The 17,503-nt window shown below is 41.3% G+C and overlaps 1 protein-coding gene across 3 annotated transcripts in view; it reads left to right on the top strand.

Moving 5' to 3' along the window:
* LOC115375708 (nuclear receptor coactivator 2-like) overlaps positions 1 to 17,503 on the top strand; it is a 78,125-nt gene that overhangs the window by 24,569 nt on the left and 36,053 nt on the right. For all 3 annotated transcript variants that reach the window (XM_030075232.1, XM_030075233.1, XM_030075231.1), the window contains exons 2-3: positions 12,156 to 12,260; positions 13,970 to 14,142. In XM_030075232.1, the coding sequence (XP_029931092.1) occupies positions 12,175 to 12,260; positions 13,970 to 14,142 (259 nt within the window). In that variant the 5' untranslated portion in view covers positions 12,156 to 12,174. The remainder of the gene's footprint in view (positions 1 to 12,155; positions 12,261 to 13,969; positions 14,143 to 17,503) is intronic.

The raw sequence follows: 17,503 nt of genomic DNA, 5'->3' as shown, positions 1-17,503 counted from the left end.
GCTTTTAATGTGAAAGGTTCCACAATCTGTCATTGATCATTTGTTCTCTGTAAAGGATCTGATTTAAAATGCAGTGAAGGACAAAGGTCAAGCAAAAAAATGTACTGAAGTAAAAGTAAAATCAATGACTTTCAAAAATACTTAGAAAAGTATGAGCACAAAAAGCTACTCAGTTACAGTGACGTGAGTAAATGTGATGACAAGTGGACAAGCGGTGTTGATGCAGCACTGTCTGATTTTTGATAAACCATCAATATCGGACAGACATACTGCTCTAACCCAAGCGGCTCCTTCTGGTCCACAGTGAGTGGAAGACAGTGATAAAGTGCCATTTTGACTTCTGCAGGACGTTGACAGCGACCTAAGCCTCACTCTTAGCATGTTAGCATGTATCCAGCATGTTAGCGTGTTATCGTCGTGTTAAGGCAGATTCCCGGTCACGTTCCATCCGAGTGCTTGGTCCTGTTTGACGCAGATAATACAACAGGGCGTCTTAAATAATGCATTTTAGGCTGCTGCTCTTCTGGAGATTGCAGGTTGAGTTTCAGTTGATGGTATATGTGGCTTTCAGAGGGCTGAGCATGTGCACGCAGACACACACAGACACACAGACACACACACAGACACATGCACACACAGATATGTATGTATATTGGAGGATGTGCATAGAATATCTTCAAGTCAGATCCTTTTTTGAGGCCTTATTTACCCTGCAAAGTTCACTAAGAACTCATTGGCATTCACAGCCAAGCCAAAGCCCTTGGGGAGAATAGTTACACACACACACACACACACACACACACACACACACACACACACACACACACACACTGAGAGCCACAGAGTTGGAATTGGGAAGCAGAGGGTTTGCCTTGTGGAAGGAAACAGGTTCTCAGTGCTCAGAGCGGAGAAGGTTTCCGGTATACGGCTGAAAAAGTTGCTGCATTTGAAACCACAGGTTGGACGAGACGGGCTTGGAGCTGAAGGTCAGAGGTTAAGAGTCTGGCAGCCTGAAGTTTCTGTATTTACCACCAAGAAAGCAGTAAATATACAGGAGTTTCGTCTTGGTTCATGAGGTGCAAAGAGGCAGATCGGCAAATCGCAGGAGTTTCAATCCAGGCTGAGGATTTTAGTTCTTTAGACGTAGAAGACCTTTACTATCCCACAAGAGGGAATTTTGTTTGGCAGCGTCAACACATAAATATACAAAAAAAAAAAAAAGAAAAAAAAAAGAAAGACAGAGGAAGCAGCATTTTTAGGGGCATCTATTCCTGTCTGCTTAGGAATTAAACTTCTGGTACTCGGTGCTTCTAGTTCTGCACCTTCAGGACAAAGTCCATATTGTAAGCTATCATCTCTTGGTGCTTTTTTTTTTTTTTCCTTGGTTGTCTTGATGTGAATTGAATGCCAAAAAAACTTGTTTTGTAAAGTTAAGTGAAATATTTCTCCAAGCTCTGCAAGAAGGTCATCAGGTCACTCATATGGTCATCAGATTTCTTGAAAGAATGTCCTAAAATTAGTAGAAATCCTCAGCTGTAAATGTGACATTTTTGACCCTAAAGTGCCTCTGTGATGACTTTAAATTGGTGGCCATAACGGGCATTGCTATGTGTCAATATGCATAGTTTGATAATAGTTTTACTTTATAAAATGTGAGGCAGGGAGAGGAGTTTTGCCTGTTGAAAGACAAAAGAGGTTTTGAAATCTTGAAGCACAAACAGCTGAGATGGATCCTTTTTTTTCTAATTCGGCCAATGCCAAAATCTTGAACTACCGTCTAATGTTGCTCAAAGTTTGAGTCCTGCAGATGTCATCTCGACTGATTTCTCATATCTATCATATTTTTTCACATAATCTGATCGGATCTAGGATTAACGTTCAAATGCCCCCGGATTTTTGTGCATTATATTATCATCTACTGGACCCAGGATGGAGCAGTCAGGACTCCAGGGACCGGATGGAGCTGTTATTCAATTTAACCGTGTGTGTGTGTGTGTGTGTGTGTGTGTGTGTGTGTGTGTGTGTTGAGGGGGTTGGTTCGGGGCCCTGATGATGGCCGGCTCCAGCACTCGTTCGTCGTCTCGTGGAGTTGATTGCTTTAGGCTGCTGCCAAGTCGTGGCTCGCCCCGGCTGAAAGCCCCTGATGTTTGTTTGGTCCTTCTGAGGCCTGAACGCCGCAGTCGCACGTCTCCTCTCTCGTCCTCTGACGGAAACATTCGACACTGAACCGTTTTAAACATCGATTATCAAAGTTTATCAATGCCTGTTAGCCAGACACCAGCTGTTGCTTCTGTGAAATAAGGCTTCCCGCGCTCACTTGACTGTTAACTCAAAAGTGACTCAAAAGTGGCATGTTTTATGATAGGATATGTCCTCTAATTAGAAAATAATCATTTTCAAGGCCATCACTCATCAAGAACCTGTACGACCTTACTTTATTTCTCTCAAATCCACAAACTTTGAGGGATGTTGAAGGGAACCCCGTGAGATACATCCGCAGAGTTCCTCGTCAAAACTGTAAATATCGGCTGTTTCGATGTGAAATCCACGTGCCTTCGATTCTGTTTTGCATTCACATTGCATGCTCCTTTTTGGGTTGAGGTGTTTCTTAATCTCTTGTTGCTTATGAAAGCCTCTCACAACCTGCTTAATAAACTCAAAATTGTACTTTTGTTCAAGCTAAAAGCAAGGCCGATGGACATTTTGGAGATACAGACCATTATCTCTGAAGTGCGGCTGATCATGTTCTCATTTTGTCAAAAACGAGTTTTTGTCTGTCTGCTGCTGTTTTAAAACCATCATCATTTCTTTAAAGTGGTTCACTTTTTGTTTAAAAAGTGGATGTTTTTTTGTGGATCTCTCATCTTTTAAGTAATCTTGCCAGGAAACATCTTGTTAAGTTTTTATGTTGTTGAGTTTTGTTCACCTTTTTGTGCCGAATCAAGACTTTATTTCATGGAGAACTGTTATAATGCTGTGGTAGGTTAGATAATTTATTCGCTGGGTGTCTAGACCGCTCTGTGAGCCTCTGGCGGTTACAGTGCATGAGTGCATTTCCATATGTTTGTTTAGCTGAAGCTCTGTGTAACTTTGTTAAGCTAAGAGCTGCACAAATACAGATATCTGTCCTCCCAGTCACTAAGACTGGACGCAGAATGGATGTTGTCGTCCGTCCGCGCCGTCCAGACATGGAGATCCAGTTAGATAAACAACATGCCCGTCGTCCCCGGCAACAGGCGGTCAGTTAGCGGTGAGCTACAGCGGCTCACGGCACCGTCACCGTGGAGCCCAACAGCTGAGATGTACACACACGCACACACACACAAACAATGCAACAACCGTGCATATGTCACATTAGAGAAACTAGTTTTTAAAACCCAGACAAAGCAGGACATTAATTCTTCATGTTTTTGTGTGATGGGAGTGTTCACTGGCTTACACACACTCACACACACACACACACACACCTCCACCACTGGCAAACCAGCTGCCTGGCGGTCGAGTTACATTAAAGGTGCAGTATGTAAAATTGCACTGAAAAGGGGAAAAAAACAGCTGAGTAAGCAGGAGCACTGATGGCTGAATCTGCATGGTTAAAAATATATAAATTTAATATTCCCAGACACACAGTATTACCACACTGCAAAAAAAAAAAAAAAAAATACCAATCAAGTCATTTCGTCTCTAATCTTGTTTTTGCTCAGACAAGGTAAAAAAAATCCCACTTTTATGATAATCCCACTTGTTTCCAGCGCTCATCAGAATTATTTCTTAAATCCAGTGTCATTTTCTTTCTGCTTTGTTTCAACACATTTACTTACTTGCTCCCAGAAAAATTCCTGAAACGAGTGAAACTGCGTCAGAAACAAGTGGGATTATCTTTCCAGTGCACTGATGTATTTCGGTCAACGTTTTCTTCAATAAAATATGGTAGATTTAGATTTTATTGACTGAAACGTTTGCAGAAATAACTCAGCACACTGCTAATGTTGTGTGTCGGGGGGGTTATTTACTTTGAACCGCCTCTTCAACAGGGTTTTATTCCCTGCACCACAGCTGACTCTAAAAACTCAGCTCCACACAGTGCTCCTCGAGGTGGTATTCTGCACAATCCTTGTTTGGGTTTTGCGTAAATTTTGTTTTTCATCGTTCTTATAAAATCCATTGTTCTCTGCAAAATGAGGAGACGTAGCCACCGTGGTTCAGGCAAGATTTTTTTGTTTGTTTGTTTGTTTGTTTTTTAATTTCTGCTGTGTTTGAGTCACAGTAGCGAGAGAGACAGGAAAGGCAGGGGAGAGAGAGAGAGAAGGGACGACATGCAGCAAAGGGCCTGAGGTCGGATTCGAACCCGGGACTCGACTGCGATCAGGCCTCAGCTGTAACACGAGGTTCACGCTCTACCAGCTGAGCGACCAGGGAGCCAGACTCTGGTGTTGGCGGAAGCTGTCTGATAATGGCAGCCTGATATGACGCTTCCTATCACCATCACACCCAAAAGGAGGCTTTCAGCATTGATTATGGAAGTGGGTTATTTTACTAGCACTTATTTTTGTTCTAATAAAATAAGCATTCGTTGTTGTAAAGTGACCCAGTCGACCGCTCTCTGGCCTCATGAACCCACACCTTTTTCATAAGGCTTTTCCTTTTGGATAATTAGTTTTTTATTGGGAAGCATTTTTGTGTAAACACTCCAGATATTACATGTTTCTCTTCAAAACACAGGACAAGAAAGCTCTGCGCTCCTCACCGAGTCGCCACCATCATCCGACTCTCCTCACTTTAGTCTCTCAGCTGATGATGACAAAACTTTCATTTTAGGGTTCATTTTGTCTATATTTCTCTAATTAAACTCCAAGCTGCTAAATTAATAAAAGAAACCTGATGGATAACTGGGAGGCAGAGGAGGATGTGGTACTGATGACGGACATTAAAGGACACTTAGGTGCAAGATTTCTTTTATTTTAATTTTTTTTTTTCCATACAGTGGCCCTAATGCACTGTCATGGTGACCAGTGCTCTGTTGCGACGTGTTTTCTCCTTGGATTTCCTCTTGATGGAGTTTGGTCTTTTTGCCTGCTAACAACCCAGTTTTTTTATTCCAAACAAACCATAAATATAAACTGCATCACTTCCTGTGCAGCAGGAAAGAGAATACAAAGTTCCTGCCAAAATAAAGTGGATCTTATGTTGTTGCCAGTGTTTCCAGCCACCAACAAAGAAGGCAAATGTCAAAACAGTGGCACGAACACAGCAGAACGAGCATAAAAACAATTATGAATAAAATAATAATGTAAGGAAATAATTTTAACAGTGATGTCGCAGGTTATATATTAAAAAAAAAAAAGGCTGAGGAGTAGGTTACATCCAGGCTGTAAGACAAGAGATCATTTTCCCACCTTTTTGCCGTCTCTGCCTCCCAACCTGACCTACATTTGTCTGTAATCCAACACCTCCCTGCTCCCCCATCACATGTAACATGCCAGGAAGCACCAGGCCTGCTCAGCGAGGAAGGCACCGGCCAGAGAGACTTCACAAAACGATGAAGCATCCTCCGTTTAGAAATTATTATTATTCATTCTTTATTTCATTCATTTATAAAAGAAAAGAACAATTTAATATAAGTACAAACATTCCCAGATCTTGAATGAAAGGGAGCAGAAAGAAGAATAATCTTATTTAATCTGCCCCTTTATCCCAAGAAATCCATTTACAAAAAAACATAATTTAAAAAACAACAACAAAATAAACTAGAAATAAAATAAAATAGCTGCCGGCCAACCCCGACAGTCAGATTCCTTTTTAGTTCCCAAGTTACAATTCAGTTAATACCATTCAAACAACAACAAAAAAGATATTTATATGGGAATGACAATCAAACATAACTAACATATTTGATTATATTTACCTAACAAACTGGCTTTAATTGTTCTTTTAAATGTAATGTTTGATTTGGATTTGGAAATAAGTGACGCCGTCGCTCAGTGAATCAATCGTAAAACAGCTATCACAGATATCGGTACCTTTTAACCCTTTGCCCTTTGATTTCCCCTGAGGAAGATTCAAAGTTAGAAAGACTTTTTTTTCTAAACTGTACAACTCAGAACAATATTCTGTATCACTTTGTTTCTTCACTTTATTGAAGCTACAACACCTCATACACAGTAGATATAGCTGCTGTATGTGTCATTTCATACACATTTCCCCTATAAGTCACATGATGTGTTTGGTGTCCTTGAAATTTCAGTATCCTCGAGATGTTGACCAGAATTTTAAAACAAATCTGGTGTTCGTAAAGATGGACCCACTGGTGGAAGCAGCAACGTTAAGAAAATAAAAACGCTTTACAGTGCCATTTTTGTTGGGCGATTGACAACTCACAATTCTCATTTTGTACATATAACAAAACCTTTGTTCGGGAAAAGGCTTTTAAAGTCAAGATTCACTGGTTTTAGAAACATTTAATGATAATTGAAAATGATTAATATTTTCTCTGTCAAGAATATGCATGACATTTCAGCAGCTGGGCATTTTGTGGTTACCGATCCACCTTCACCACCGCTTTGGGGATTTAAACAAGCAACTTTTCTGTCACAACCTTTGGTCCATTAACTCCTTCCCTGTCACAAGAATGAGAGCTTCGCCGGGAGTGTGCTGCTCCAACAGGAATGCAATAGATTCAAACAGGAAAACAACACCGTTTTGAGCGGCGATACAAAACTGAAAAATTGCCCTTAAAGATGCACAACAACACGCTGTCATTTTGGTTTCACTTTCAGCGATCTCTCCTGTCCAACAACATATTAGGGTCACTGTAGGGAGAAAAAACATGACAGAGCCGTGGGAGGAGGCGGTGAATCTTGTGAAAAAAACTGTAAGAATTTTCTAGACTAAAATTATACATTTATGTGGAAAAAAAACCCTCAAATTCTGAGATTATTAAGTCGCAAATTTACAAGAGAAAAACTCTGATGTGGTTCCGTGTGGTTCCTTGACCAAGTAATAAATCCTGTAAATTTGTGAGTTTTTTTCTCATAAATTTACCACTTAAACCTCAGAAATTATATTTCTTCCCAACGGTGAACCTTGACGCTGTCGGCTTCCAAAATGAACTATTTTCTGCCGCAGCGCTGCCACTGTATCACCCTGTTGGTTGAATTCGGGGCCGCAGCGCCGCCACGTGGTTATACGGCAGTAGCGCTTCGGCTGAAAAATAGTTTTGGGAGCCGGGGGACTGGAAAACTACGGGAAAATCGTGTCAATCGAGTCTACAAAAAGGCAAGCGAACAGAATAAAGACGCACCTCTGAACACCTCTGCCATGCAGCCGCTGGCCTTCACAACAAAGACAATTAAGGGCGGCTGATGTTGTCCTGCTGGAGACACAGAGCCCACTTAAGCAGCCTGTGATCAATCCTTTGCTTTAATTCCTTAATGGCCGGTTTGACCCTGTGGCCTCGCCTCCTCTGTCCCAGCTCAAATTGTTTTTAAATGGCTTCTCTTTGTGAAGCTCTTGGCTCCTCTGATTGCATTAGTATCGGGCCGAGCAGGGCGGAGGCTTTTGTCGCAGGCTACATTAGTGTTAATTCATTGTGTGTGTGTGTGTGTGTGTGTGTGTGTGTGTGTGTGTGTGTGCGCCATATTCTGACATTGATTGAAACATTTAAACGAGCAAGCTTGTGAGGTCACCAGCTGTCTTTGTGTGTGTGTGTGTGTGTGTGTGTGTGTTTGTGTGGAGACTGCAGCATTCAGCAAAGGAGGCTTTCATCAACTTGTGAGGTCACCCTTTGCGAGTTTTTGTGACGATGTTACCGTCAACATCAGCTTCCTCCTCGCAAGCAAGAAAAAGTAGCTTTCTGTTGCTGGCGCTCATTTAAATAATAACTTGACTTTCGGAGTTTGAAATTGTCGGACGTTTTTCTCTAATTTTGTGTTTCTAGACTTTCCTTTCAAGTTCTGAAAAAGTCTGATCAAATCAAACAGGCTGAACGTCTAAAGGAAACACCGACCTGAAGTGTCAAAGCTGGATTTTTTTATAGAAGGAAACTTACTGTGGACAAATTGAGGGCTTGGAGCCAGCGGGCCATTCTCTGCTCATTTTCAGTGAACGCTAAGTTTACTCACCACATCATAAAGGTTAAGGTCTTGAAAGGACATTGGTGGACAGAACTGATCAAAACTTTTGCAGCTCCAGCGCTTGGCAAGGCGGTCGCAGCTGTGTGTCTGTAACGTCTGAGAAGGGTTTTTTCTAATTTCTGAAACAGTGAGTAATTCCCTCTGACAGATGTATAACTATGTAAAACATGGCAGTAACAGTCTGTCTGTACATCAACTGAATGGCAAATGTTTGCTCTGGGAAACAGCCGTCCTGCATCACAGCGTAATGATCACCCACAATGCAATGCCGCCTGCTGTGTGCCAAGAAATCTGTTTGAACAACCTGCAAGGGGAATCTCCTCCTCTGTGGTTTCAAACAGTCAGGGTGTCCTGTGTTTGATTCGACAACTTTATAATCCTAATCTTCATGTTGTTAAAAAATGCAAATGAAAACGTGTCGACGAAAACGGAGGCAGGCTGATGTCTGACTTTAGGAATTTTTTTATTGAGGGTTGATGGATGTAGGGAACTCAAGTGGTACGTCCTGTCTGCGGTCGCGGTCCGTCCGTTCAGATGCCGGTCGAGGCTGGCGCGGGTTACCATGGTTACGCTTCAGTCGGTGTAACCATGGAGGGCTTACAGGAAGTGGCGTGGCTTTTATTCCCTCACAAAAGTACACTGACAGGTAGTAGACGTACAGAATATGCGGTCAATAATACGTGATTGCTGACAGCGATATCTTTGATCAGTGAGAATTTAGATAGATAGAGATAGATAGATAGATAGATACTTTATTCATCCCGAAGGAAATTCACAGTTTTCAACAGTATCCACAGATTACCAGATTAAATAAATACAAAATAAAGAATAAAAATAAAAAATAAAGAATAAAATCATTAGTTATGAGTTTTAAGTATTTTACAAGACATAACATGCTAACATATAGATGAAAAGGGCGATTTAAAAATGAACGAAAACAGCCTTTTTCAAAGTTGGCACTATAAGGGTACCTAAAAAGATTAGAGGATCCAGCCGTTGGTTTCCATTCATTCCACTGTGATATGAAAATGAACTTTCAGAGACTTCAGATTTTCTTCACATCAGCAGAATAAAGTCCTCCACGTGAGTTTTCCTGAAAGCAGCAGCACTGAAATTGTGGTAGAGTGAGTTTCCACTGGGGAAACTAGCCCCCGGGAAAATGTCTGCTTCACACGGCCACATATCAGTTCAGCAGAATCAGAATGAGAAATTTGCTTTATACTGTCCCTCAAGGGGAAATCGGGAAAATCGGGTTCTGTGGTTTCTAAATGTTGAGGACTTTGTTCGCCGCAGAAGCAGGAACATTACAAGGCGGCTGCTTCAACCAAAAATCCACATTTTGATTATAAATCTTTAGCCCCCCCCCCCCCCGTAATGATTTGCAAAATGGTTAGTTGACAGGTAAAATGTGGGGAAATTGTTGTTGTTAGTGGGCCAAATATTCAGAATATAGTTTGGTTTCTCTAAGTCAGCCTGCAGTTCTCGGAGGAAGAAGAATAGATAGAGGAATAGATAGAGGAGTAGATTTAAATATGTCGTAGAGACAAGCTCGCCAAGTTTTATGTCCGACTGAATCAGATTCCAGTCACATGGGACAGCGTAAATTCATTTTTCCTCCTCCCGTCCCTCCTCTCTTCTCCTCAGGCCGGATTATTCATTCACCGTCACAGATTTTCTCCCGTCCACTCCCTCCTTTCTTTACCTCTGCTCATCCCCTCCTCCACCCTCTCAGTCGCCCCCTCCTCCTCTCCTCTTCTTTTGCATCGTTTGAATTTGCCGCCCTGCTGTTTGTATGAGAAACCTCTCCCGTACAATAAACCTCTGTTTGTTCCTGTTTTTCTTTAGTGCATCTTCTTTGCATTTACCCTCCTCCTCCTCCTCCTCCTCCTCCTCCTCATCTTCTCATCTTCTTTCCTTCCCTTTCTCCCTGTTTCTGTCCCTTCCATTTCTTCCTCTGCCCTCTGTCTCCGTCCTGTCCTCCTTACACTCTCCTCCTTTCTCTCTTTCTCTCCACCACACCCCTCCCTCTTTTCCCCCTCTCCCTTATCCCTCTCTCCTCCCTTCATCTGCTCTGTATCAGCCTCCAGACTGGCTGTTACGTAACAGTCAGGTGACGCGTTGGCCTGTTGAAGGGCCTTAAAGGCCGACTGTCCCTCCAGCCGCTGCCACCAACTCACGACACCGTACTGTATTTCACATGTGTGTTTATCAGTGTGTGAAAGATAAACTAATAATAGAAACACTCTGCGGCGACTTTGGAATTGCCAAGGGTTGGAAAATGATCTGGGGAGTTACTTTCCAATTTGATTTCTTTTTTTTTTCTTTTAATGCCTCGTTGAAGTGCATGGTTTAAAGTTGACCGCACATGAACAGTGAGAGATGTCATCCACTTTTCATGAGTAGGATTTCATTGTTTTAGTGCCAATGTACCCGATTGTTTTTTTATTTTTATCACCTTGGGCTGAAACCATCAGCACTTTAGATGCCGTGTTTGACACTCACTTGACACTCACTTGACACACTTTCATATGAACTAGGACACAGCGGAGCAAAACAATAACCTCCCAATTATGATTATAATTATGACTACAGCCACTGGGAAGCTGACATGATTGATTTTTGTCCCAATTGGCCATATTTACAGCAAATCCAATGTGGTGTAAACCTATTAAAATCTGTTTTATTAAATGGAAATGGAAGCTGAGAAACTTAGGCAAACTTAGAAACAGACAGGCAGAATTAAACTACATATTACATGATAAAATCATTAATCGACCATCAACAATGGAGAGAGCGGATTTCAGTTTCACTAGATGGGATCAAACCTAGATAAAACTATTGACACAAATATCAAATTATTTCATTTCGAGGTAGTTTCACTTTTCTTTTGGTTTCTATAATAAGACATTTGTTCTGCTTTTACCCTCAGTACTTTTTTCTTCAGCCCGTAGCTCGTGTCACTGTTTTATCTCTGCAAAGACAAACAGAGAGTTGACCGGCGTTTGCTGGACAAACAACTCCTTGGAGCTGCGTGCATCCAAAGAGAAGAGTTTACTTATTTGTGTGGCAGGTCGAAGTGGCCATGCCGTTACAGTCCCCAGTTTGATTCAGAAAAAAAAAAAAAAAAAAGAAAGTAAGTCTCTCTACCATGAAGCTGAATATTGCCAAAGCTGTGACTCACCTTTGCACTTCCTGCTGATTGTTTGTATTGTATGTGATGCAGGAACTGTAAGTCACACTGTATAACAGCATCGGCTTCAGTGCCAAAAAAATTCTCTCTGCATGTCCAGAGGGAATGGCTGTTAATTGTGGTAAACATTGACACCTATTCCTTGTGGGTTTCCAGCACATTCCCTGCAGGGAGACGATAGTGGCAGTTTGTATTTATCAGCAATGAGAACAGAAATGTGCGCACCCCGTTTGACTAAAGCAGGCTGTGCATTTCTTTGGGAATTATGTCTTTATAAACAGACATAATTCCCAACTGTGGTCCCGTGTAAGCGCTGCCACTGCCAAGGTTAGGTGCTCCATTTCCCATTTAGTTCAATGGCCGTAGCACTAGTTCTACATGGCAAAGTCGAATTAAAAGCAGCCGCCAAATGGCATACAAGAAACTATTTTGCTGATGAAAGAGTGAAACTAAAGGAAACGGTTGATTAACTGTTTATTTGAAGAAAAAAAAAAAAACTTAAAAGCTAGATAGTTCAAAAGTTGGATGAATTTCCACTTCCAGTAAACGGTGTATAATACAATAATACAATACACCGTTGTGTTATTGTGTCTGCACAATGTAAAATTCGCTCACTGTCTAATGTATGTGCTACTCATAACCTCATGTCACCCAGCTGGAAGCTCGTAAATACCATGATAGTTCACTTCAGGTAAATGATCTACATTTGCATTGCTCCAGTCGGCCCACAAATACTTTCTACTGTTGGACTCTGGTATCATAATTTGAAAGGTGTCATTCCAAAAACTTGACACTCTCTCTCTCTCTCTCTCCCTCTCTCTCTCTCTCTCTAGGTGCTGATATTTGCTGAAGATGAGTAGTGGGGGGGAAAACACCCCAGAGCCCCCCAGGGGGGGAGAAAAGAGGAAAGACTGTCAGCCAGACCTGCTGGGGCCCAGGTGAAGCCCTACACTCTCACCCAATACACAGCCGCAGGGAATCCTCATTATAACGTCAATACACCTCCATTATAAACTCAGAAGTAACCTCATTATAACCTCAGCACATCCTCAAGACACATTTAATACACCCTCATTCTAACCTCAGTGCCTCCTCATTACATGCTCAATACAGCCTCATTATGAGCTCAGTACCTCATTACATGCTTAATAAATGCTCACTGTAGCTTCAATGCATCCTCACTTAAATCTCCCCTGTCACTGTTACTCCAGTGTCCTGACCACAACCTCAAAACATCCTCATTGTAACCTCAAAAATACCCTCATTATAACCTCAATAAATCCTTATTCCATCCTGAGTACATATTGCATATTCAGTACATCCTCATGGTAATCTCAATACATCCTCATCCTTATCCTTGCCTTATCATAACCTGAATATACATGGTCACTGCAACCTGAACAGATCCTCATTATAACCTCAACACGTCATTGTTATAACCTGTATACATCCTCATTATAACCTGTATACATCCTCATTATAACCTGATTATATCCTCATTATATCCTCATCCATTCTCATTTTATCCTGAACACAATTTCATTATAATCTCCGTTAATCCTCATCATAACCTCAGTTTATCCTCATCGTTACATGAATACACAGTCGTAATTTCATTGTTGTAATGCCACACAGTTAATACAGCCTTTTACACTGTAACCTCAAGACATCCTTGTTGAAACTTCAATACGGCCTCAGAACTTCTGTGCAACCTCACCACAACCTCAGCAGAGATAGTCAATACACCCACAATATACCCTCAGTATAAAACTACCCCATTTATATATAATATATATAGGCCATATTCATTCTTAGTGTATCCCCACTTTAACCTCAATACATCATCATTTTATCCACGTTACATAAATTAAACACCTTGCCACAACCTCAATGCATTGTGAAAACTCAATATCAACACATCCTCACTGTGACCATGATGCGTATCTTCCACACAACCACACCACAATCTCAATGCGCACAGTTAATGTACAACTTCAGTGCACCTTCATTATAACCTCAGCGTGTCCTCACTATAACCTCCATAAATCCTCTGCGACACCCAAAGGACAACAACTTGTTAGTTCTTTATAAACTGCCGTCTCACAAAGTGCTGTGGCAGCATTTTTCCGCATCGACCTACAGCAGCATCCCGACTCATCTTACCAAAGTCTCTCTCTCTCTCTCTCTCTCTCTCTCTCTCTGTCTCTCTTTGCCTTCCCTCTCTGCTTTTCTCTCTTTCCCACATCATAATCAGAATGACTTTATTGTGGCCAGTGCGCTTGCAGTTACAGATATTCGTGTAAAATGCGTCAAATAAAAGTGTTGTTACATCCATGCAGTATTTACAGAAACACTACAGCAAAATAAGTCAAACTAAGCAATCACACACACACACACACACACAAAACAAAACCTTTCAGCGATTAGAGGATGTTTTTCAGCTGTAATCTGTATTATAGGTCAGCATTCATAACTATATTTGCAGCATTGTTGTTCACCTTATCTAATGGATGCCCTTAATTCTTTGGACAATCCACATGATGGCAAGATACTTCACCTCAGACATTCATACCTTTCTTGTCATTAATTATTATGAGGATAAGCATGTTTTTTTTTTTTTGTTTTTTTTTTTTAATCTCTGCTCCAGCCCTAAGAGGAGCACCGAGAAGAGGAACCGGGAGCAGGAGAACAAGTACATCGAGGAGCTGGCCGAGCTGATCTTCGCCAACATCAACGACATGGACGACCTCAACGTCAAGCCGGACAAATGTGCCATCCTCAAAGAGACGGTGAAGCAGATCCGACAGATCAAGGAGCAGGGTGAGGAATCTTTATTTGAACCACGTGTCTCCACGCACAGTCACAGCCCTCTTGATAGAGGAAAAACAAAACATGAACTCGACAGCAAAAGCAACAAAAGCAAGGTCAGGGCAAGTCAACAGTGAACTGATGCAACTTCAGTAAAAAAAAAAAAAAAATAGGAGAACTACAGGGAAGCTAGTTTGGAGCAAGAACCCTAAACCAACTACAGAAAACAATCCCAAAACACAAGGGATTATGGGTAGAAGGAGACAGATACAGTTCCTCATGCTTTGAATGTCTAGCATAACAAGTGTGGACTGACGTTCATGTTTCTTTGCTGGACATCATGTTAGAGGGAGCTACAGCAAGTAAAGTTACATCTGCTTTGTAGTCCAGTCATTTTTATGAAAAAACCTAGGACAAATTGCAAGAGAAGCAAACGCAACTGATTTTGTATCCTCAGTTTGTCCTGAGTGAGGGAAAAAAAGTCCCAAGGAAAGTTTTGAAAATCACCTCTATATGACCATGTAATACCAAAAAACACCCTTTTTAACAAACAGGTGCAAGGGGTTCAAAATTTTACTTTAAGATATCACTAGAAAAATTCACAAGTTGATTACACACACAAAGACAAGAAAAAAGTCAATTACAAGTTCTTTGAATTATTCTGTTTACACATGCATATCACACATTATCTGATTTGATATGCGCTAATAAGGAATATAAGGAATAAATGCCAGAACAGATATTTAAACAGTGAATTAAAAGGTTACTATATATATAGTAAACTTTTAATTCACTGTTATATAGTAACCTTTTAATTCAAGGTTACTATATATATAGTAACCTTTTAATTTACTGTTTAAATAACTGTTCTGGCATTTATTCCATTTAGTGCATATCAAATCAGATAATGTGTGATATGCATGTGTAAACAGAATAATTCAAAGAACTTGTAATTGACTTTTTTTCTTGTCTTTGTGTGTGTAATCAACTTGTGAATTTTTCTAGTGATATGTGAAAGTAAAATTTTGAACCCCTTTCACCTGTGTGTTAAAAAGGCTGTTTTTTGGTATTATATGGTCATATATAGGTGATTTTCAAAACTTTCCACCAATGGGATTCCTTGGGACTTTTTTCCCTCACTCAGGACAAACTGAGGATCCAAAATTAGTTGAGTTTGCTTCTCTTGCAATTTGTCCTAGGTTGACCCCAATTTTGGCCTAAAATTACTGGACTATTGACTCACATTTGTATTCAAAATGTGTTAACCTGTGAGAAAGACTAAAACTCCGTCCAATAAATGAGAAACTGGTGAGTCATGTGACTTTGTTTAGAAGGTGTTTGGCTTCTCATTGGGCAGCATGAACTTAAATGAGCGAAATAACCAAAATGCAAGCGAACATGGCTAAATTCCTGTATGGTAAACCCCTCCCACGGCTCATAAGAGTGTTAGCGACATAATTGACCTGATTCGTCAGTGTGACTGTAAATGTGAGTGTTTCCACACACTGACAGGTCGGCCATTGTCTCACTCACACCCTGTGGAGAGCAGATGAATCATGCAGACTGACTGTGTGACGATGATGATGATGGTGATGATGATGAAGATGACAAATATAGAGATGATACTGACAGTGTGATGGTGATGATGATGATGAAGAGGCAGGTGGCTACAGATTCAGGCAGATATTATTATGTAACTGAGCAATCTAATGTAAGTATGAAGAGGAAAGTAGACAGATTTCCCCCAGAGCGCTCTCTCTCTCTCTCTCTCTCTCTCTCACTCTCTCGCTCTCACTCTCGCTCTCTCGGTCCCTACCAGTTGTACAGTTGGCATGGCCGGCTGGTGGCCACATGTTGAACCACTCTGCTTTTCCAGCTGTTGTTTTCATACACACTCACTCACACACACACACACACACACACACACACACACACACACACACACACACACATTCTGAAGCACACACACCCACACACGTTAGGAAAGCTGGCTGCCATACTGGGCAGCTTGTGAAGTATTTTACAGACTTACGTTTCAGTCACAGGTGGAAGTTATGGCCCTGTTTCTGCTAAGCCACGCCCCCTCTAGGCAATGCCATTGACACAAGACGTGCCCCTTTCAGCCAATCAGCATGGAAGGTCGATCAGCGATGCACTGACCCATGACCCACTCCCCCACCGGGTTTAGTGATGTTATGTGGATGCGTGTGGAAATTACGTTGTCATGCTCCCTTGAAGACATTTAGCCTAAAAAGTTCAGGACTCCTTCGCTGGCTCATGACCGGCCTTCCCACCACGTTTTGGACAAATCCATACCGAACGGTGCACATAGGTGAAAACATAATCCTGTGCTGGATGTGTTAAGGAGGTTAAAATCTGCATTAAGCTGCTGGCTGATGAGAAGTTACAGAGACACATTTGTTAACCAAATTACGCTTCAGGTAGAAAACTCAACGTGGTTCATCAAGGCACCGGTCTTTTGTTGTTAGTAAGAAGCAAGTGGTTATCTCCCCGATACGATAGCTCAGGGATATTTTGGGTTTTTCGCCTCATCAACTGCCACAGATCTGGGCTGTCAACACAATAACCCAAATAACCCTTACCTGAAGCTTTTGAAAATTTCTGTGCACGCTCATAACCCCTTGAGAAAGAATTTGGGGACCCCATAACATTTCCTTTAGCACCACCATCAGGCCAAAGTTTGATTTATGATATATTAGGAGGACTCAATGATGTAATACCTGGGGCAGCCAATCCCACACTGATTGCCCAAACTTTTGAACCAGATGAAGGATAAAGTCACAAGTGGTCATTAAAGTTTTGGGTCATTTTGGAGATAATATCCGCTGACATTCACCAGCACCACATATTTACTTAAAGTTTAATAAGTTAAACTAGGCCAATTGTCTGTTGTTGTCACATTCACACCTGGTGTTAAAATGTGGCTCTCACATCTACATCATGATCAGATCAGATTTCTGTTCCCCTCACAAAATGCCAGTTGTCACAAAAGTCATCCGCCTTCCATCGGCAAAGGTTAACAAGGTGGTATTTTTGCACACTGTCTTTCAAAACAGCGGAAGACATCAGCTTTGAGAATTTAAATATTATGTGCTGCAGCCGAACAGAAAGCTGCTTTAGTTCTGTTACAAGACATTTAGCTCATGTAGCTCATTCATTTGGATTGAAGACTAATTACATTTGCTGTGGTTTGTTGGTATGATTGAACCACAGAACCTCAATGGAGTCATTCTCCTTAAGATCCATGACCCGGATGGTCGGAGCAGCAGCTAGTTTTAAGCACCATTGGGATAACTTCCATAAGCTGAAGTTGCTGCTTCACTGAGGCGAGAAGCTTTGCAGCAAAAACCAA

Source organism: Myripristis murdjan, chromosome 17 (assembly GCF_902150065.1).
Source record: "Myripristis murdjan chromosome 17, fMyrMur1.1, whole genome shotgun sequence".
Classification (NCBI taxonomy): domain Eukaryota; kingdom Metazoa; phylum Chordata; class Actinopteri; order Holocentriformes; family Holocentridae; genus Myripristis; species Myripristis murdjan.
Note: the sequence above shows the minus strand (reverse complement) of the source record. Positions and strands in the feature narration are given on the sequence as shown.